This window comes from Rhinopithecus roxellana, chromosome 16 (assembly GCF_007565055.1).
Source record: "Rhinopithecus roxellana isolate Shanxi Qingling chromosome 16, ASM756505v1, whole genome shotgun sequence".
Taxonomy (NCBI): Eukaryota; Metazoa; Chordata; class Mammalia; order Primates; family Cercopithecidae; genus Rhinopithecus; species Rhinopithecus roxellana.
Genome location: NC_044564.1, coordinates 68,979,344 through 68,997,611, shown reverse-complemented (window position 1 = coordinate 68,997,611; position 18,268 = coordinate 68,979,344). Strand labels below are relative to the sequence as shown.

The window sequence follows — 18,268 nt, the reverse complement described above, 5'->3', positions numbered from 1 at the left end:
AAGGACCTCTTCAAGGAGAACTACAAACCACTGCTCAGTGAAATAAAAGAGGACACAAACAAATGGAAGAACATACCATGCTCATGGATAGGAAGAATCAATATCGTGAAAATGGCCATACTCCCCAAGGTTATTTATAGATTCAATGCCATCCCCATCAAGCTACCAATGAGTTTCTTCACAGAATTGGAAAAAACTGCTTTAAAGTTCATATGGAACCAAAAAAGAGCCCGCATTGCCAAGACAATCCTAAGGCAAAAGGACAAAGCCGGAGGCGTCACGCTACCGGACTTCAAACTATACTACAAGGCTACAGTAACCAAAACAGCATGGTACTGGTACCAAAACAGAGATATAGACCAATGGAACAGAACAGAGTCCTCAGAAATAATACCGCACATCTACAGCCATCTGATCTTTGACAAACCTGAGAGAAACAAGAAATGGGGAAAGGATTCCCTATTTAATAAATGGTGCTGGGAAAATTGGCTAGCCGTAAGTAGAAAGCTGAAACTGGATCCTTTCCTTACCCCTTATACGAAGATTAATTCAAGATGGATTAGAGACTTAAATGTTAGACCTAATACCATAAAAACCCTAGAAGAAAATCTAGGTAGTACCATTCAGGACATAGGCATGGGCAAGGACTTCATGTCTAAAACACCAAAAGCAACGGCAGCAAAAGCAAAAATTGACAAATGGGATCTAATTAAACTAAAGAGCTTTTGCACAGCAAAAGAAACTACCATCAGAGTGAACAGGCAACCTACAGAATGGGAGAAAATTTTTGCAACCTACTCATCTGACAAAGGGCTAATATCCAGAATCTACAAAGAACTCAAACAAATATACGAGAAAAAAACAAACAACCCCATCAAAAAGTGGGGAAAGGATATGAACAGACATTTCTCAAAAGAAGACATTCATACAGCCAACAGACACATGAAAAAATGCTCATCATCACTCACCATCAGAGAAATGCAAATCAAAACCACAATGAGATACCATCTCACACCAGTTAGAATGGCAATCATTAAGAAGTCAGGAAACAACAGGTGTTGGAGAGGATGTGGAGAAATAGGAACACTTTTACACTGTTGGTGGGATTGTAAACTAGGTCAACCATTATGGAAAACAGTATGGCAATTCCTCAAGGATCTAGAACTAAATGTACCATATGACCCAGCCATCCCACTACTGGGTATATACCCAAAGGATTATAAATTATTCTCCTACAAAGACACATGTACACGTATGTTTATTGCAGCACTATTCACAATAGCAAAGACTTGGAATCAACCCAAATGTCCATCTGTGACAGACTGGATTAAGAAAATGTGGCACATATACACCATGGAATACTATGCAGCCATAAAAAAGGATGAGTTTGCGTCCTTTGTAGGGACATGGATGCAGCTGGAAACCATCATTCTTAGCAAACTATCACAAGAACAGAAAACCAAACACTGCATGTTCTCACTCATAGGTGGGAACTGAACAATGAGATCACTTGGACTCGGGAAGGGGAACATCACCCACTGGGGCCTATCATGGGGAGGGGGGAGGGGGGAGGAGGGAGGGATTGCATTGGGGAGTTATACATGATATAAATGATGAATTGATGGGTGCTGACGAGTTGATGGGTGCAGCACACCAACATGGCATAAGTATACATATGTAACAAACCTGCACGTTATGCACATGTACCCTAGAACTTAAAGTATAATAAAAAAATTAAAAAATAAAATAAAATAAAATAAACGTAATCCAGCATATAAACAGAACCAAAGACAAGAACCACATGATTATCTCAATAGATGCAGAAAAGGCCTTTGACAAAATTCAACAGCCCTTCATGCTAAAAACGCTCAATAAATTCGGTATTGATGGAACGTATCTCAAAATAATAAGAGCTATTTATGACAAACTCACAGCCAATATCATACTGAATGGGCAAAAACTGGAAGCATTCCCTTTGAAAACTGGCACAAGACAGGGATGCCCTCTCTCACACCACTCCTATTCAACATAGTGTTGGAAGTTCTGGCCAGGGCAATCAGGCAAGAGAAAGAAATCAAGGGTATTCAGTTAGGAAAAGAAGAAGTCAAATTGTCCCTGTTTGCAGATGGCATGATTGTATATTTAGAAAACCCCATCATCTCAGCCCAAAATCTCCTTAAGCTGATAAGCAACTTCAGGATACAAAATCAGGATACAAAATCAATGTGCAAAAATCACAAGCATTCTTATACACCAGTAACAGACAAACAGAGAGCCAAATCATGAATGAACTCCCACTCACAATAGCTTCAAAGAGAATTAAATACCTAGGAATCCAACTTACAAGGGATGTCAAGGACCTCTTCAAGGAGAACTACAAACCACTGCTCAATGAAATAAAAGAGGACACAAACAAAAGCAAGAACATACCATGCTCATGGATAGGAAGAATCAATATTGTGAAAATGACCATACTGCCCAAGGTAATTTATAGATTCAATGCCATCCCCATTAATCTACCAATGACTTTATTCACAGAATTGGAAAAAACAGCTTTAAAGTTCATATGGAACCAAAAAAGACACCGCATTGCCACGACAATCCTAAGCCAAAAGAACAAAGCTGGAGGCATCATGCTACCTGACTTCAAACTATACTACAAGGCTACAGTAACCAGAACAGCATGGTACTGGTACCAAAACAGAGATATAGACCAATGGAACAGAACAGAGCCCTCAGAAATAATACCACACATCTACAGACATCTGATCTTTGACAAACCTGACAAAAAGAAGAAATGGGGAAAGCATTCCCTATTTAATAAATGGTGCTGGAAAAATTGGCTAGTCATAAGTAGAAAGCTGAAACTGGATCCTTTCCTTACTCCTTATATGAAAATTAATTCAAGATGGATTAGAGACTTAAATGTTAGACCTAATACCATAAAAACCCTAGAAGAAAATCTAGGTAATACCATTCAGGATCTAGGCATGGGCAAGAACTTCATGTCTGAAACACCAAAAGCAATGGCAACAAAAGCCAAAATTGACAAATGAGATCTAATTAAACTAAAGAGCTTCTGCACAGCAAAAGAAACTACCATCAGAGTGAACAGGCAACCTACAGAATGGGAGAACATTTTTGCAATCTACTCATCTGACAAAGGGCTAATATCCAGAACCTATAAAGAACTCAATCAAATTTACAAGAAAGAAACAAATAACCCCATCAAAAAGTGGGCAAAGGATATGAACAGAAACTTCTCAAAAGAAGACATTCATACAGCCAACAGACACATGAAAAAATGCTCATCATCACTCACCATCAGAGAAATGCAAATCAAAACCACAATGAGATACCATCTCACACCAGTTAGAATGGCAATCATTAAAAAAATCAGGAAAGAACAGGTGCTGGAGAGGATGTGGAGAAATAGGAACACTTTTACACTGTTGGTGAGACTGTAAACTAGTTCAACCATTGTGGAAAACAGTGTGGCGATTCCTCAAGGATCTAGAACCAGAAATACCATTCGACCCAGCCATTCCATTACTGGGGATATACCCAAAGGATTATAAGTCATGCTGCTATAAAGACACATGCACATGTATGTTTATTGTGGCAATATTCACAATAGCAAAGACTTGGAATCAACCCAAATGTCCATCAGTGACAGACTGGATTAAGAAAACGTGGCACATATACACCATGGAATACTATGCAGCCATAAAAAAGGATGAGTTCATGTCCTTTGTAGGGACATGGATGCAGCTGGAAACCATGATTCTCAGCAAACTATCGCAAGAACAGAAAACCAAATACTGCATATTCTCACTCACAGGTGGGAACTGAACAATGAGATCACTTGGACATAGGAAGGGGATCATCACACACCAGGTCCTATTGTGGGAAGGGGGTACGGGGGAGGAGGGAGGGTTAGCATTAGGAGATATACCTAATGTAAATGACGAGTTAATGGGTACAGCACACCAACATGGCACATGTATACATATGTAACAAACCTGCATGTTGTGCACATGTACCCTAGAACTTAAAGTATAAAAAAAAAAGAAAAAAAAAAGTCAGGAAACAATACATGCTGGAAAGGATCTGGAGAAATAGAAACACTTTTACACTGTTGGTGGGAGTGTAAATTAGTTCAACCATTGTGGAAGGCAGTGTGGTGAATCCTCAAGATCTAGAACTAGAAATACCATTTGACCCAGCAATCCCATTACTGGGCATATACCCAAAGGATTATAGGTCACTCTATGATAAAGACACATGCACACATATGTTCACTGCGGCACTATTCACAATAGCAAAGACTTGGAATCAACCCAAATGTCCATCAATGATAGACTGGATAAGGAAAATGTGGCACATATACACCATGAAATACTATGCAGCCATAAAAAGTGATGAGTTTATGTCCTTTGCGGGACATGGATCAAGCTGGAAACCATCATTCTCAGCAAACTATCACAAGATCAGAAAACCAAACAGCGCATGTTCTCACTCATAAGTGGGAGTTGAACAATGAGAACACATGGACACAGGGAGGGGAAAATCACACACTGGGTCCTGTCAGGGTTTGGGGGCTAGCAGAGGGATAACATTAAGAGAAATACCTAATGTAGGTGACAGGTTGATGGGTGCAGCAAACCACCAGGGCAGATGTATACCTATGTAACAAACTGCATGTACTGCCCATGTAACCAAGAACTTAAAGTATAATAATACAAATAAAAATAAATAAAAATTGTGGCACTATTTTAGTCATTTGCAGCTACACACAAAGTGGCAAAAAATTTGAGTCACACAACCCAAATGTTTCCAACTGATGTCAAATAAGGTAACACTCTGCTTCAGCTCTTATACTATAAACACAAGTTTCCTTTTCATGGTTTATTTAGTACCATATTTGTCACATTTTGGTGCTTGTTTTTCATGACGTCAGTCCTTCAAATGATCATCAAGCACAGTGCTGAAGTGCTGGCTAGTGTTCCTAAGTATAAGAAGGTTGTGACATGCCATAAGGAGAAAACAATGTGTTAGATAAGCTTTGTTCAGGCATGAGTTATAGTGCTGTTGGTCATGAGTTCAACATCAATGAACAAACAATAAATGAAATATCTTTAAACAGAAACACACATAAAATGAGGCTATGTGTTGATCAGTTGACAAAATTGTTGTGACCAGAGGCTCACAGGAACCTAACCCCTTAACTTCCTCTAGGAGTAATAGTTCAGTGTTAGCTAATTAAATATTTGTAGTGACTTTTCAGAACATTACTGTTAATAACTAGAATTGTCTGTAAACACTAAAGTAATTGTAGCTAAAACAGCATGATATGTAGGATTTGCTTCAAAGTGGTAGAAGGAGAGAGAGAATAGAGGTTTATAGATGAAACATGATTGTCCGTGTGTTGATAACTGTTCAAGGTGAGTGATGAGTACACATGAGAGTTCAATAATGTATTCTCTGTCTTTGCATCTAATTAAAATTTTTCCACAATAAAAAGTAAAGCATATACACACAACACATCTACATAGACAGTCCAAATGGGTACTACTGGCATATGGAGTAGAATAGTACAATTCTTTAATTGGGCAGGATTATTCTTTTCATTTCAAGATGTTTAGCAATCTCAGCCTCTATTCACTAGGTCAGTAGCACAATCGGTTGAAACCAATAATACAGGGCAAACTATCCAAAAAGCCATTCATCACAGCATTATTATACTATTTTTAAAAATAGTCCTAATGTACAACAAAATTACAGTGGTTAAATACAAATATGCTATATCTAAATAATAGAATATACTATAACCCTAAAAATGATATTATACTTCTTTCTGAGGTGATGAGCTAACAACACGACACTGACAACCCCAAGTCACACCACGTTAAATACATCCTTATCAGCATGGGAAACAAGAGAAGCAGCCACAAATGAACTATAAATTTGACAAATATCTTAAAAACAGAAGCATAGACTCATAGAAACAAATAAACCAAAAGAGAAAAATTATAATCCAAAACCGAAATAGAAGTCTACAGAAGAGGATGCTGCTTTTCATAGAAGAGGCCCCAGAAAGGCTCTAAGTACCCAATTAGTAAGTACAGAGAGCAGAAGCCTGCCGGAATCAAGACAATCAATTAAGAAACCATTTACCAAAAAGAGCTGAGCCTCCCACTCATCCATGTTCAGAACAGTTACCTGCAGCATTTGCCTACATCAAATGGCCAAAATCTGCATTCAAAACAACCATTTGCCTGGCAAAAATCCCTACTCAGAGTGTTGGGCAAGCAACAGAATTAGAAAAGGGCCTGACTTAAAGAACCTAACTCTCATTCACCACAATGAAGTCTATCTACTACATACCTTTCAGGAAAGCCTGTGGATAGGCCCCTCCCCAAGCCTTACAAAAAGCCCACAGGCAATCCTTACAGTCAGAGGAGAAACCTTCCGGTAAACAGATATACAAAAAACACAAAGCAAACCCATATGAGCAACATGCCTATATAAAAGCAAGGCAGTGAATGTTCATCATACACTTGAAGAAAATCAACAGTATCAAAGAGAAAGACAAGGAATTTTTTTTTAATTCAAAAAAGAGAAAGATTAGGAAGAACAAACAGAAATTACTCAACAGAAAACAAAGATAACGCAAGAAACAGAAAAGAACTTAAAAAATTATAATCAGAAAGATTAAAAAGTTATTCTATTAAAGAAAGCTGCTTTGAAAAAGGAAAAAATTTAAAAATAAGTAATTTTTAGAAGTAAAAATTTGACTGTTAAAATTTAAAAATTCAAATAATCAGAGAGAATCTTCATCCATTTGGGCTGCTATAACAAAATACCTTACATGGGTAATTTATAAACAACAGAAATGTACTGCTCGCAGTTCTGGAGCACCAGCAGTCCAAGATCAAGGCACCAGCAGATTCAGTGTCTGGTGAGGGTCTGTTCCATGTAAATGACACCTTCTGTATCCTCATATGGCAGAAGAGAAGGGAGGCTCCTTAAATCCCTTTATAAGAGCACTAATCCCATTTATGAGGGCTGAGCCCTCATGATGTAATCACTTCCAAAAGGTCTCATCTATATTATCGTATTGAGTATTAGGGTCCAACATATGAATTTTGGTGGGACACCAACATTCAGATCATAGCATAGAGCAAACAGAAGAATTCCACTTATTGATGGAACAAAAAGTAGGAAGGCCACTGAGGAGATATCACAAAAGATAAAAAGATGGAAAACATGAGATAAGAAAGAAAACAGAAAAGAAGGTCAAATCTGTAAGCTCCAACCTCTAACAGAGTGCTAAAACAAAGAATACAATGAAGAAAAGATATGAGAACATTGTATCAATCAAAAGAAAATCTTAGTTTTGAGATGGAAAGGCCCACCAAAGACCAAGAAGGATAAACTTTCAAAGGACCCAAATAAACAGATGATGTTGAGATTTTACAATAGTGCACCTAAAGAGAAAATTCTACAAGCTTCAAGCAAGTATCTAGGAAGAAACAAGAATCACACTGATGGGCTCCTTGGTAGCATTACAATATGCTCGAATTAGATAACAGAACTATGCTTTCAAAAATCCAAGGCAAAATACATAGACATAAAATAATTATGTTCAGCTGAAGTGCCAACTAAGTGTAACGGCAAAAGAAAGACATTTTCAGTCATATAAGGAGTCAGAAAATGTACCACCTGTCCATCCTTTCTCAGAAAAAAAAAAAATACTTGAAAATAATCTGACCAAAAAGAAAAGGACAGTCTGGCATCCTAGAAACTGTGTAATAAGTTCAGTTGTACAATGAAAAGAAAACCTAAAATGACAAATGTGAGTAGGTTCAGAAAGTAATCCATACCATAAGCCAAAGAAGACAAGGAAAAATGTCCTCAGCCTATTATACAAATGTCTGACAAAGAACATAGACATTCTTTATAAGAAAAAGTAAAGAGAAGGGCAATGAGAAATTCCAGGGGGGAATGCTGTCCAGGAAGTCCATGGTTTAAAAATTAAACAGACCTAAATGGATCACAATTTGGATAATTAATGGACTATACAGAAAGATCATCTGTTTGACCTTGATATTTAGAACATTATTTTTAACAGACATGGGTTGAATATTTGGCATATCATTTTCACTTCTCAATGGATGTGAACATGCTACATAGTTCTCTAGGAAGTATTTACATAGTAATAAAATTATAAATGCTACTTATAGTTTCCAATTTCAAAAATAAACTCAAAATCCAAGGTATCTCACAGTGTAATCTACAGACATCAGAATTACCTGGAAATGTTATTTTAAACTTTATTTTAAACCTAGATCCCATCCCCAGACATTCAGTAGATCAGGTAAAAGGCCGAGAGATCTTCATTTTAATAAATTCTCCAAGTATAACTTGTGCACACTAAATTTTGAGAGTCACAATTATAAAGCAGTAATCTCCAAAATTTCTCATTACACCTTATCAAAAAAAGACTTTTGAACACCTACCTCTCGTATACAGTATGTATGTTTATTTATAAATTGTATGTTATATGAATGTATACTTTGTATATTATAAATATGAAAAATAGACATTGTAAAGCATGAGGAAAATGACCTAACAATAATTTAATATATGCTTCTGTTTAACCAAGAGAAAAGTAAAAATTATGGATAGGTTTAGAAAGTTTTAAAAAATAACAAATAAAAGGAGGGGAGAATAAAGAATCATGGAAATGACAATTGAAGTCCCAAGGCTTCTCTAGAAGGCTTATTCTACTAAAAAAACAGAGGGAGTCTGAGTAATCACATTTCATCTCAAAAATGATTGAGGAAATAATAAGGGTACTTCAACAAAAGACTTAATTCTGATCATCAGAAGGAAAGAAAATGATTGATGAGTTAGACATACAAGCCACATGAGAAGAAACTGATTATACTATTTTAAGTGTTCATAATAACCAAAGATGGTAAAATTAGACTTACTCAGGCATGTATCACAGATTTTTAACAAGTCAAATTTCAGACAACACTGGAATGATCCCAGGACTAGAGACTCCAAAGGTGAATATAATTCAAGTAATGAAAAATGATATTCAGATTTTAGGATCATGATTCCAATTTTTAAAAAAGGAAAAAGAAAAGGTATCCGTATGTTTAGCTTCTCATTTAAGAAGTATAATGAAATCCATTTACTAGGAAAGCAAGTGTTTTAATTGTTGTGCTAAGTGTCATGGGAATACCATATACCAAATGTTCGATAGGAAGAACCCAGGATCATTCCACTGTTTCTAATGACCAAGAAGAGGCCCAACAATCTACAGTTTAAATGGGCAGTTCCTACAGGATAATATGGAATGCTAAGTAAAATCCCTTAATCTACTCCAGAACACTTAGTCTACACTGGCAAGGTCATCCCAGGCTTTCAATATCTTAGGGGAAAACTGAGTCACGTCTAGTAAGTTCCCTAGAGAGGCAGTCTATGGAGTAAAAAGTCAAACAACAGGGACTTCGCCGATTTTTAAGGTTGAACTGTAACAGCTCAAGACACATACACACAGTATTTAAGACATAGTTTTATCTCTTAACTACACACTCTCCAAATACGTCAGAATATGAACAGGAACAGGGCCTACCTGTACTTGGTGAACTGGCACCCTTCATAATCCAGCAATTTTAATTTCCGGCTCCACATTTATTTAGACATTAAATGAATCTCTTTAGGAGATTAATGACAAGCATTAACTTTAATAATGAAGAGAAACAAACTCAACACACCAAATACTCATGAAAAAATAATTTGAGAGCTCACCTTTCCACAACCAAACTGACCACTTGTGTGAGATCTGGGTTTGTCACCTGGAGACGTTTCCACAAAGACCATACAAATTCTTTATCAGCCTTAAAGAAATAAAAGAGAATTTAGATGCATTGCTTCACTTAGTGATAGTGAAATAAGATACTGTATTAAATTTTAAAATGAAAAACCAATTACTTGATCCCTAGTTGTATAACTACACCAATTGATTCTCTTTAAAGGTATGGGGGAAAGCTTTATTTTAAAAAGTTATTACACAGGTAATCCACATTCACTTTTACTATTTCTATCACCTATATTTTGGGATACAACTGTTGAAATGCTAAATATCGAATTAAATTTGCTCTAAAAGGAAACTTCCCTCACTGCTGCCCCATTTTCAGCTCCCCTTTTATCAAAACTCCTTGAAAGAGTTGCCTGTAATTACTATGTCTATTTCCTATCTCCCATTCACTCTATAATGCTTCCCAGTAAGATTTTCCTCCCCACCATTATGATAAAATCATTATTCAAGTTCCTCCATATTGTCAAATCCAAAGCACAATGGGTAGTTTCAGTCCTTATTACCTAGGTTAGTCGTTATTAACCTTGGCTGACAGGAATCCCTTTTGGGGAGCTTTTAAAAAATAGGGACGAATTAGAGATTGTGATTAATTGGTCTTAGGTTAGATCCAAGCATCACTATGTTTTAAAAGCGCCTTGAGTGAATCTGTGCACTCTGGGTTGAGAACCACTGCCCTGGGTGACCTTATATCAGACCCATGATTCTAAATACCAACGCTACCCTGAGACTCGCACATTTGTATCTAGGGTCATTTCTTCTACTCTTAGGTCCAGACTGCATATTCAATTGCATATTCCATAATTATCTCCCACTGCATATTCAATAATTCCACTTGAAAACCTAATAGATACCTTAAATTTAACTTATCCAAAATAAAATTCTTGGTTCCTTACCCTCTCACAAATCTGCCCCTCTCCCTCCCAGAAATTGATACTGCCATCTATTCATTTATTCAAAGATCTAAAACAGTAGTGCCCAATCTTTTGGCTTCCCTGGGCCACAGTGGAAGAAGAAGAATTATCTTGGGCCACATATAAAATACACTAACACTAACAATAGTTAATGAGCTAAAAAAAATTGCAAAATAAATATCATAATGTTTTAAGAAAGTTTAATAATTTGTGTTAGGCCGCATTCAAAGCCATCCTGGGCTGCATGCAGCCCGCCCGTGAACTGGGTGTTAGGGTTAGGTTGATCTAAAACTTAGGAGTCAATCTTGATTATTCTTTTTTTTTTTTTTTTCCTGAGACAGAGTCTTGCTCTGTCGCCCAGGCTGGAGTGCAGTGGCGCAATCTCAGCTCACTGCAACCTCTGCCTCCCAGGTTCAAGTGATTCTTCTGCCTCAGCCTCCTGAGTAGCTGGGACTACAGGCACGCACCACCACACCCAGCTAATTTTTGTATTTTTAGTAGAGATAGGGTTTCACCATATTGGCCAGGCTGGTCTCGAACTCCTGACCTCATGATCTACCTGCCTCAGCCTCCCAAAGTGCTGGGATTACAGGCATGAGCCACCGTGCCCGGCCAATCTTGGTTATTCTTTTCTCCTCACACTTCATATCCAATCATCAACAAACCCTACTGTCTTTATCTACATTATAGGCAAATTCTGACCACTCTCACCACTTCTACCACTATCACCCTAGTCCAAGTCAATTCCGTCTCTTGCCCAGCTCTCCATCATGGTCTCACAGCCTTACAACTCAAAACTCTCCAGTGGGTTTCCATCAAATTAGGAAACTAATCCAAACTCTGTGTCAAGGCTACAAGACTCCATATGGCCTGGCCCATATACACCTCCCCAACCTCATCTGTCACTTTCCTCCTTGCTCACACAGACGTTCTTACTCTACTTGCTCTACTTGAACCAGAGCCAATGCACATACTGCATCATCCATCACATTTTCACATAGAGTATTCCCTCACTTCATTCAAGTCTTTGCTTAAATCTTAAATAATATCTCAAGTGAATTCTTTCCTGACTACTATCATAGTCACCAAAACTCCCAAGTCTCTAGCAACCACTTTTCCAGTTACAATTTTGTTTTCACAGCATATTTCGTTTAATAATCCTGTATGTTTAGTGATTTCATTTTACTTGTGTGGCAGATATCTCAATTTCTGTCTCCATCATCCGTTCTCTCTTTTTGGTTAGAGAAACAATTCTGCCCAAGTAACAGACCGACCTCTCTTGCCTTATGGGTTATATGACTATGTTCTGTCAATGAAATATAAGTGCTGTTGGAAACTTAGAGGAAATCTTAAAATTAGACTTGTGTCTACCCATTGTCAGAAATATTCTTCCCAGTCTGTTGTTGCTTATTGACTTTTTTGAAAAAGCAAGTTATTAATTTTACATACTCAAATGTATCCATCTTTTCCATTATGGCTTATGGACTTCATGTACTAGTTAGAAAAGCCTTCTCTATTTCAAGATTAGAAATGTATTTACCCATTTCTTCTTCTGGAATTTTTGTTTTTTAGTATTTTTTAATCGACAGATAAAAATTGCATATATTTATGGCATACAACATAACGTTTTATGTATACATTTTAGAATGGTTATATCAAGCTAATTAACATAACCATTAGGGCTGGCAGAGTGGGTCACATCTGTAATCCCAGCACTTTGGGAGGCCAAGGTGGGAGGGGATCATTTGAGTCCAGAAGTTTGAGACTGGCCTGGGCAACACAGTGAGACCCCGATCGCTACAAACTTAAAAATTAGTTAGTTGTAGTGGAATACACCTGTAGTTCCAGCTACTCAGGAGACTGAGGGTGGGGGGATCGCTGAGCCCGGGAGGTCAACGCTACAATGAGCCATGATTGTGCCACCATACAGCCTGGGCAACAGACCAAGACCCCATCTCAAAAAACAAAGAAGAAAACATAACCATTATCTCATACACCCACCATTTTTTTGTGATGAGAGCACTTAAAATTTATTCTTAGTAATTTTCAAGTACACAATCTATTATTATTAACTACAACACCATGCTGTACAGTAAGTCTGGTGATATGAAAAAAAATTCTTTTGTGAACAATAAAATGTTACAAATGGATTGTGGAACTACATTATATATGAGTTTTGTGAGTTTTTTAGTTATTTAAATGCCATATTATGTTCAATTTGGATTACAACTAGAATTACTAAAAAAAACTTTCATACACAAAAAACAAATTCCCCCCCCAAAAAAACACAGAACTAGTTTCCAAACTGTTCCAGACATTAATACAAGGAAACTAACTATTATCAATCACTCATATTCTCTTTATATTTTCCCTTCAGGCACTAAACGATGTTCTAAATAACAAAAATAAAAACCTTGGCCAGATGTGGTAGCGCACCCCTATAAGGCTGAGATGGACAAATGGCTTAAGTTCAGAAGTTCGAGACCAATCTGGGCAACACAGGGAGACAGAGACCCCATCTCTACAAAAAATACAAAAATTAGCCTAGCGTGGTAGCACACACCTGTAGTCCCAGCTACTCTGGAGGCTGAGGTGGGTGGATCCTTTGAGCCCAGGAGGTCAACACTGCAATGAGCCAGGACTGCACCACTGTACTCCAGCACTGGTGACAGAGGGAGACCGTCACAAATAAAATGAAAACAAAAAATAAAAACCTAAGATTACTCATTATAAAATTCTTTTTTTTTTTTTTTGAGACAAAGTCTCATTCTGTTGCCCAAGATAGAGTGCAATGGCGCAATCTCAGCACACCTTCACCTCCCATGTTCAAGCAATTCTCCTGCCTCAGCCTCCCATGTAGCTGGGATTAATGGCGCATGCTGCCACACTCTGCTAATTTTTGTATTTTAGTAGAGACTGGGTTTCACCATGTTGGCCAGGCTGGTCTCAAACTCCCAACCTCAAGTGATCCATCCACCTCGGCCTCCCAAACAAACTACTGTCATTATAAAATTCTTTATTCTCAGGCCAGGTGCAGTGGCTCATGCCCAGCACTTTGGGAGGCCAAGGCGGGCAGATCACAAGGTCAGGAGTTCGAGACCAGCCTGACCAACATGGTGAAACCCTGTCTCTACTAAAAATACAAAAATTAGCCGGCATGGTGGTGCACGCCTGTAATCCCAGCTACTCAGGAGGCTGAGGCAGGCGAACAGCTTGAACCCGGGAGGCAGAGGTTGCAGTGAACCCAGATTGCGCCACTGCACTTCAGCCTGGGCAACAGAGCGCGACTGCATCTCAAAAAAAAAAAAAAAAAAAAAAATTCTTTATTCTCACTATGTAACTTCCAAACAGAATCAAATAATAATTTTTAAAAATATATAATCAAAATTAAAAATGTAGTGGAGTTAGGTTCTAAATTCGTGAAATAGGGTATTAAATGTTATGGATGCAAAATTACCCTTTGGAACACCCTTGAAAGATTCCTTAGGAAAAAGCTACATTTGGAAGCTAACCTACTACTCTCAGTAAGTGCAATGCAGACAGCTTTTCTTCCCTCATTGAAATTAGTCACTTTTTCTTCAGGTAAGCATTATTTATAGTTCACTTGCTAATCAGGAAGCCATATTGTTTTAAAGTTTAATTAGATAATACAATCACTTAGAGTGGTATGAGATGCTGATATTAAGAGAAACGTCTGATTACTTTCTATTACATGCTTATTCTGAGGCATTCCAATGATGCAGAATGGTATGGGGAATTACTCAAACTTCACCAAGCACACATCATTGAATTCCCGTAAGTGGAATGTGAAAGCAAAACAAATTAAATGAAGCTACTACTTATGACAATGGACTAATTAGCAGTGTTCTTTTTCCCAAACTATATGTTTCAAGCATTGTTGGGTTCTGAAATTAATTTACATCTGGACAGCATTTTTTAAAGGAACAGAACTGAAAAAATATCAGCCCACACAATGTTAGGGAATGTATTTTTTCTGAAAATATATGTATATGTGTGTGTACTTACTAGGTTGAGATACAAAATGAATTTTACTTCGAGTTGTAATTTTCAGCAGTTTTAATGTTACATATTCTTGGGTACTGTCATTTCTAGCTAAACAAATAAGCAGGAGAATACACTTTAAAAGATGTAAAAGTGAATATTTAATCACCTAAATGCTTTTTTACAAAACAATTGGGAGTTCAATTACTCTTTTTCCCCAAGATTCCCCAAGAACAGGTGTCTCATTTGACTAAGGTTTTTATGATGCGGGATACTGCCTACAATTATAAGAGTATTAATATTACAAAATCTAAGAAATCATCATTCCAGACTCTTATGACCATCTCTGTATTCTCATATTTGCCAAGAGTATGTCAATCATTTTCCTAGTCTATATATGTCCTAGGTCACAAAAGCCAATACCATGTTTGGAGCCGCATTTTAAAAAATGTAAGTGTTTGCGGGAAGAGGTTCATCAGGCTGTTTCCAACAGTCTGACTTCTTTAACCAAGTCATTCATAAAAAAGTAAGTATCTTAGCTCCTTAGCCAGCTAAAGGCCTAACTATGTGGGGAGGAAGAGGTGGGAGGAAAGAGAGTGGAAAATATGCCAAAGAGTGTCTTAGATTAGGACTCAAAGAGTATTAAAGGGTTCACATCTTAAAACTCCCCAAAGGGTGAGGGCTGCAGATGACAAATGCTTCAATTTATTGTTGCCATTTATTTATCCCTTTGCTCCTTACCCAACGAAGAACAGAAAAATGGGAAAATGAAAAGTGGGCACCACATAAAATGTCCCAACCTTGTTCAACCAAAGGCATATTCGATTTGAAGATGGTCCCATTTTTACACCCTCTACTCAGTCAGCAAGGACCTATAAAACGGGCAAAAGAATTCAACAGAACAAACTATGAGAGAATGAATTTCTGTAATCCCAGCACTTTGGGAGGCCAAGGCGGGCGGATCACGAGGTCAGGAGATCGAGACCATCCTGGCTGACATGGTGAAACCCCATCTCTACTAAAAATACAAAAAATTAGCCGGGTGTGGTGGCGGGTACCTGTGGTCCCAGCTACGGGGGAGGCTGAGGCAGGAGAATGGTGTGAACCCAGGAGGCGGAGCTTACAGTGAGCCAAGATAGTGCCACTGCACTCCAGCCTGGGCGACAGAGCGAGACTCCATCTCAAAAAAAAAAAAAAAAAATGAATTTCATGAATTGTTTTATTAAACTGATGATACTGTTCACAAAGTTACTTTGATGTTCAGCAGTTCCTAATTGGTTTCTACCTTGAAGGCAGAGTGACTTAAACATCTACTGTTTAGTGAGTTTCCCACATCCAATCTCCCAACCCTATCTGAAGGTTTTGGTAAAATCAAAAGAGATGATGGTACGGATGCAAAACTAAAGGAAAATTCAATCTCTTTAAACAGGAGTATAGTCAAGTCCATCCTTACAAAAACTCTACAAACAGGAAAGTAATGTTAATGCAATTGATTTAGCAAATGTTTTTCACTGGCATGATCACGTGAAAATGGGATTTCTCACTCAAGGACCGCGGAATTACCATAGCTGGTTAGTAAGTACCAAGCATTATCTATTGTAAGTTTTTCCCTGCTCTGAGACTTTCTAAACGTTACTGGTCTGTGTTTACAACTTCAGTTGGGGTAAAAACAAAGCCAAGTGTGGGTTTGAAATTTTAAAAACAGGCTCCTTCATCGATGGATTTTACTTTAACAAAAGTGTTTACACTTTCCTGTTCATTTCAATTAGTGGACTGCATGTCACTCCTGGGCCCCAGGCAGGTATTGGCTACCGTCACCACCAAGAACTTGGGCTTTGTGGGAACGGGAGGGGATGCGACTGCGAGTATCCAAGTGACCAAAACCAAACCCGGGCGCGGAGGCGAAGCCTGTCTGGCCGCTGTCCGGAAAGGGGCAGGGGCCCGGGGTCGGGGAGCCGGGCGCAGCGGCGTCTCTCCAGCCCCCGGCCGCGGGCTTAGCAGGGTGTGCAGCCGCGAGGGAGCGCTGCCGGGCGGGGCGGGGTAGGTCCCAAGGCAGAGGGAGAAGGGCGCGCCTCCCCACGGGTCCCGGCCCCGCTGTGGTGGGGAAAGGCCGGCTGCGAGAGTCCTCGATACCTGACACAGGGCCAACTCCTCCTTTAGGCTGCTCAGCTCTTCCTCCAGCAGCTGCGTCCGGGTCACCATCGCCTCCTCTACCGAGATGCCCTCTAGCCGTCTGGACCCCATGGGCGCGCTGAGGAGGGGAGCATGAGCCGGAGCTGCCCCAGCAGGCCCTCGCCGGCCCCCTGACCCTTCTTCGCCCAGCCAGATTTTATCACTTTTGTCCGCGACCACCTCCCGCGCTGCGCCGGCAAAACCCGAGGCCTCGCTGCGCACTGCGTGTACCTCAGCTCCCCGCCCAACACGTGGGGACCTGGGGCCCAACTGTCGCGCTTGGGGCGGAGGGTACGGTGAGGGAGGCGAACGCGCCGCCATGGCTGCAGCAGCTAACGGGTCAAGTTCCCTGTTGGAAACTCCACCTCCCTTTCCCCAACCCGGCGAGCCCGGAACGCTGAGCCGCGCATGCGCGAGTCTTTTCCCGCCTTGGCCAGCGGTGTCTCGTGTTCTGTGGCCCTGGCCGGCTTCCCGCGGGCAATGAGCCCAGCGCGAGCGTTGGGGTACGCACGCGCCGTGGCCCGAAAGGGTGAGGTCGGTCAGCCGGGCGGTCCATCCCGAGGTCCTGTGCCTGAGTCCTTGGCCAGGATCGCCTGGATTTCCCGCCTACCTAAAGCCCTGCCCGCCACTTCCATCCCACCTCTTAAAGCCTTCCTTGACAAGCCCCCAGCCACAAATGATCCTTAACTGTGAAATCCCTCTCCTTCAAGGTCCCTGCCAACTCGTGCGTCACGTTTCATTGACCGCCCTGGAGTGTCAGTTACACGGCTAATCTCTCCAGCGCTATTGTAAGTTCCTTGAGGATCAAGGCATAAGTTTTACACTTAAGTGTTTTCTTCACACCCCTTGGCAAAACTGCTGTAAGTACAGCTGACATCCAGCTGACTAATGTCAAGGAGATGTGGAAAGCCTTGTGCTGAGCTGGAACTATCAAGCAGGTTTCGAACTTGAATGATGATCCTTTGTACACCCTTTGTCTTTTGTTTTGCAAGAGTCATGATTTCCTTTGTTTTTATGTCAGCTTCTTTATGCGTTGGCTGGGTATCAGAGGGAATGTAGCCCACATTGCTGAACAGTTTGGGTCCTTGAAGCAGTTTAAAATCAGTAATTTGGAGCGTGGTTGAAGAAACAAGACCTACTTTATCTTTTGTTCTCTTTTTTTTTCTTTTTCTTCTGGCTTTCTTTATAAACTTCAAATAGGCAATAATCTTCTCTTTCTTTGCCCTTCAAATACTTTGTTACTATTGATAAGATTAATAAGCAAATGCATACTGAGCTGGCACCAGAA

At 39.5% G+C, this 18,268-nt stretch overlaps 1 protein-coding gene across 2 annotated transcripts in view; it reads right to left on the bottom strand.

Moving 5' to 3' along the window:
- The window catches only part of CNTLN (centlein), a 391,924-nt gene extending 374,554 nt beyond the window's left edge, over positions 1 to 17,370 (bottom strand). For both annotated transcript variants that reach the window (XM_030920397.1, XM_030920398.1), the window contains exons 1-2: positions 16,942 to 17,370; positions 9,826 to 9,914 (exon numbers count right to left, since the gene is read on the bottom strand). In XM_030920397.1, coding sequence (XP_030776257.1) covers positions 9,826 to 9,914; positions 16,942 to 17,301 — 449 coding nt within the window. In that variant the 5' untranslated portion in view covers positions 17,302 to 17,370. The remainder of the gene's footprint in view (positions 1 to 9,825; positions 9,915 to 16,941) is intronic.
- Between the last annotated feature and the right edge of the window lie 898 nt (positions 17,371 to 18,268).